This window comes from Arachis duranensis, chromosome 4, assembly GCF_000817695.3.
Source record: "Arachis duranensis cultivar V14167 chromosome 4, aradu.V14167.gnm2.J7QH, whole genome shotgun sequence".
NCBI lineage: Eukaryota > Viridiplantae > Streptophyta > Magnoliopsida > Fabales > Fabaceae > Arachis > Arachis duranensis.
Genome location: NC_029775.3, coordinates 9,205,712 through 9,206,731, shown reverse-complemented (window position 1 = coordinate 9,206,731; position 1,020 = coordinate 9,205,712). Strand labels below are relative to the sequence as shown.

At 32.2% G+C, this 1,020-nt stretch overlaps 1 protein-coding gene across 1 annotated transcript in view; it reads right to left on the bottom strand.

Annotated features, from left to right (window-relative positions):
- The window catches only part of LOC107483188 (protein POLLENLESS 3), a 3,168-nt gene extending 2,784 nt beyond the window's left edge, over nt 1-384 (bottom strand). The window contains exon 1 of the mRNA XM_016103809.3: nt 88-384. Within this exon, the coding sequence (XP_015959295.3) occupies nt 88-336 (249 nt within the window). The 5' untranslated portion in view covers nt 337-384. The remainder of the gene's footprint in view (nt 1-87) is intronic.
- Between the last annotated feature and the right edge of the window lie 636 nt (nt 385-1,020).

The following is a 1,020-nucleotide window of genomic DNA, read 5'->3' as shown; positions in this document are numbered from 1 at the left end:
ATAAAACCAAAGAAAAAAAAAGTGCCAAATTCAATAAAGAAAGAAAACGGGAAATAAAACTTAAAAAAAAAAAAACTGTCAATTTACCTGAACTTGCTTAGCCTTCACGTAAGGTGAGTCCCCAGCAGGGACCTTGTGAATCACGTGAAAAAGATCATCTTTGTTCTGAGGATAAGAAGATGCTCCTACTGATGGTGATGGTGATGTTTTACTCTCTGACTCTGACAGTGCCATGTTCGGAGAACGCGAAGAAGAAGAATGCCTTGTCGTCCACGACGGCTGTGGCTGCGGTGGCGTCACAAAGCACCTCGCAGGAGAGCTTCTTTCAAACATCATTCTGAGAAAAGAAAGAAAAGAAAAACGGGATAATTTTCTCAGCAAGGATTTTCCCGGGAAAAAAGAAAGGTGAATTCTACTGTAAAGATGCAACATTTTATAGATGTACAGAAATGGTCCTGTGGATGACACGTGTCCCTGGTGTCTCCCACGAGGGAGCAGGCTGCTGTAGTGGGTTTACCTGGCTTGCATCCTTCGTTGCTTCATTTGTAGCCGATTTTATGAAAAAATAAAACCTTAAAGTTGAGGGATTTTCACCAAAAAAAAAGACAAAAGAGGGTTTGTACGTAGTAGTAAAAGTATATTAGAATTAGGTTATTTTAATTACCCAAAAAAAAAGAATTAGGTTATTTTCGTTACTTTTATTCTTTTAGAATATACTAAAATAAATTGCAATTTTAAGTTAAAATTGGAGGAAGGTCATTTTTATTTTCATTTTATGGGTTTTTTTATTTTTTTTTCAATTACACAAGTATGGAAAAAATATTTTTTTTTACATTTATTTAATAACAAGTAAGATCTATTTTTCATAAAAAAATGTTAAATATATTCTTATATATGATTTCTTTTATTTTATTATATAGAAGTTGAATAAAAGGTGAAAGATAGAGAAAGATTTAGGAAGATTATTTATAAAATGATCAAATGAAATTTACATGTAACTAATCCTTTTTAAACATGATA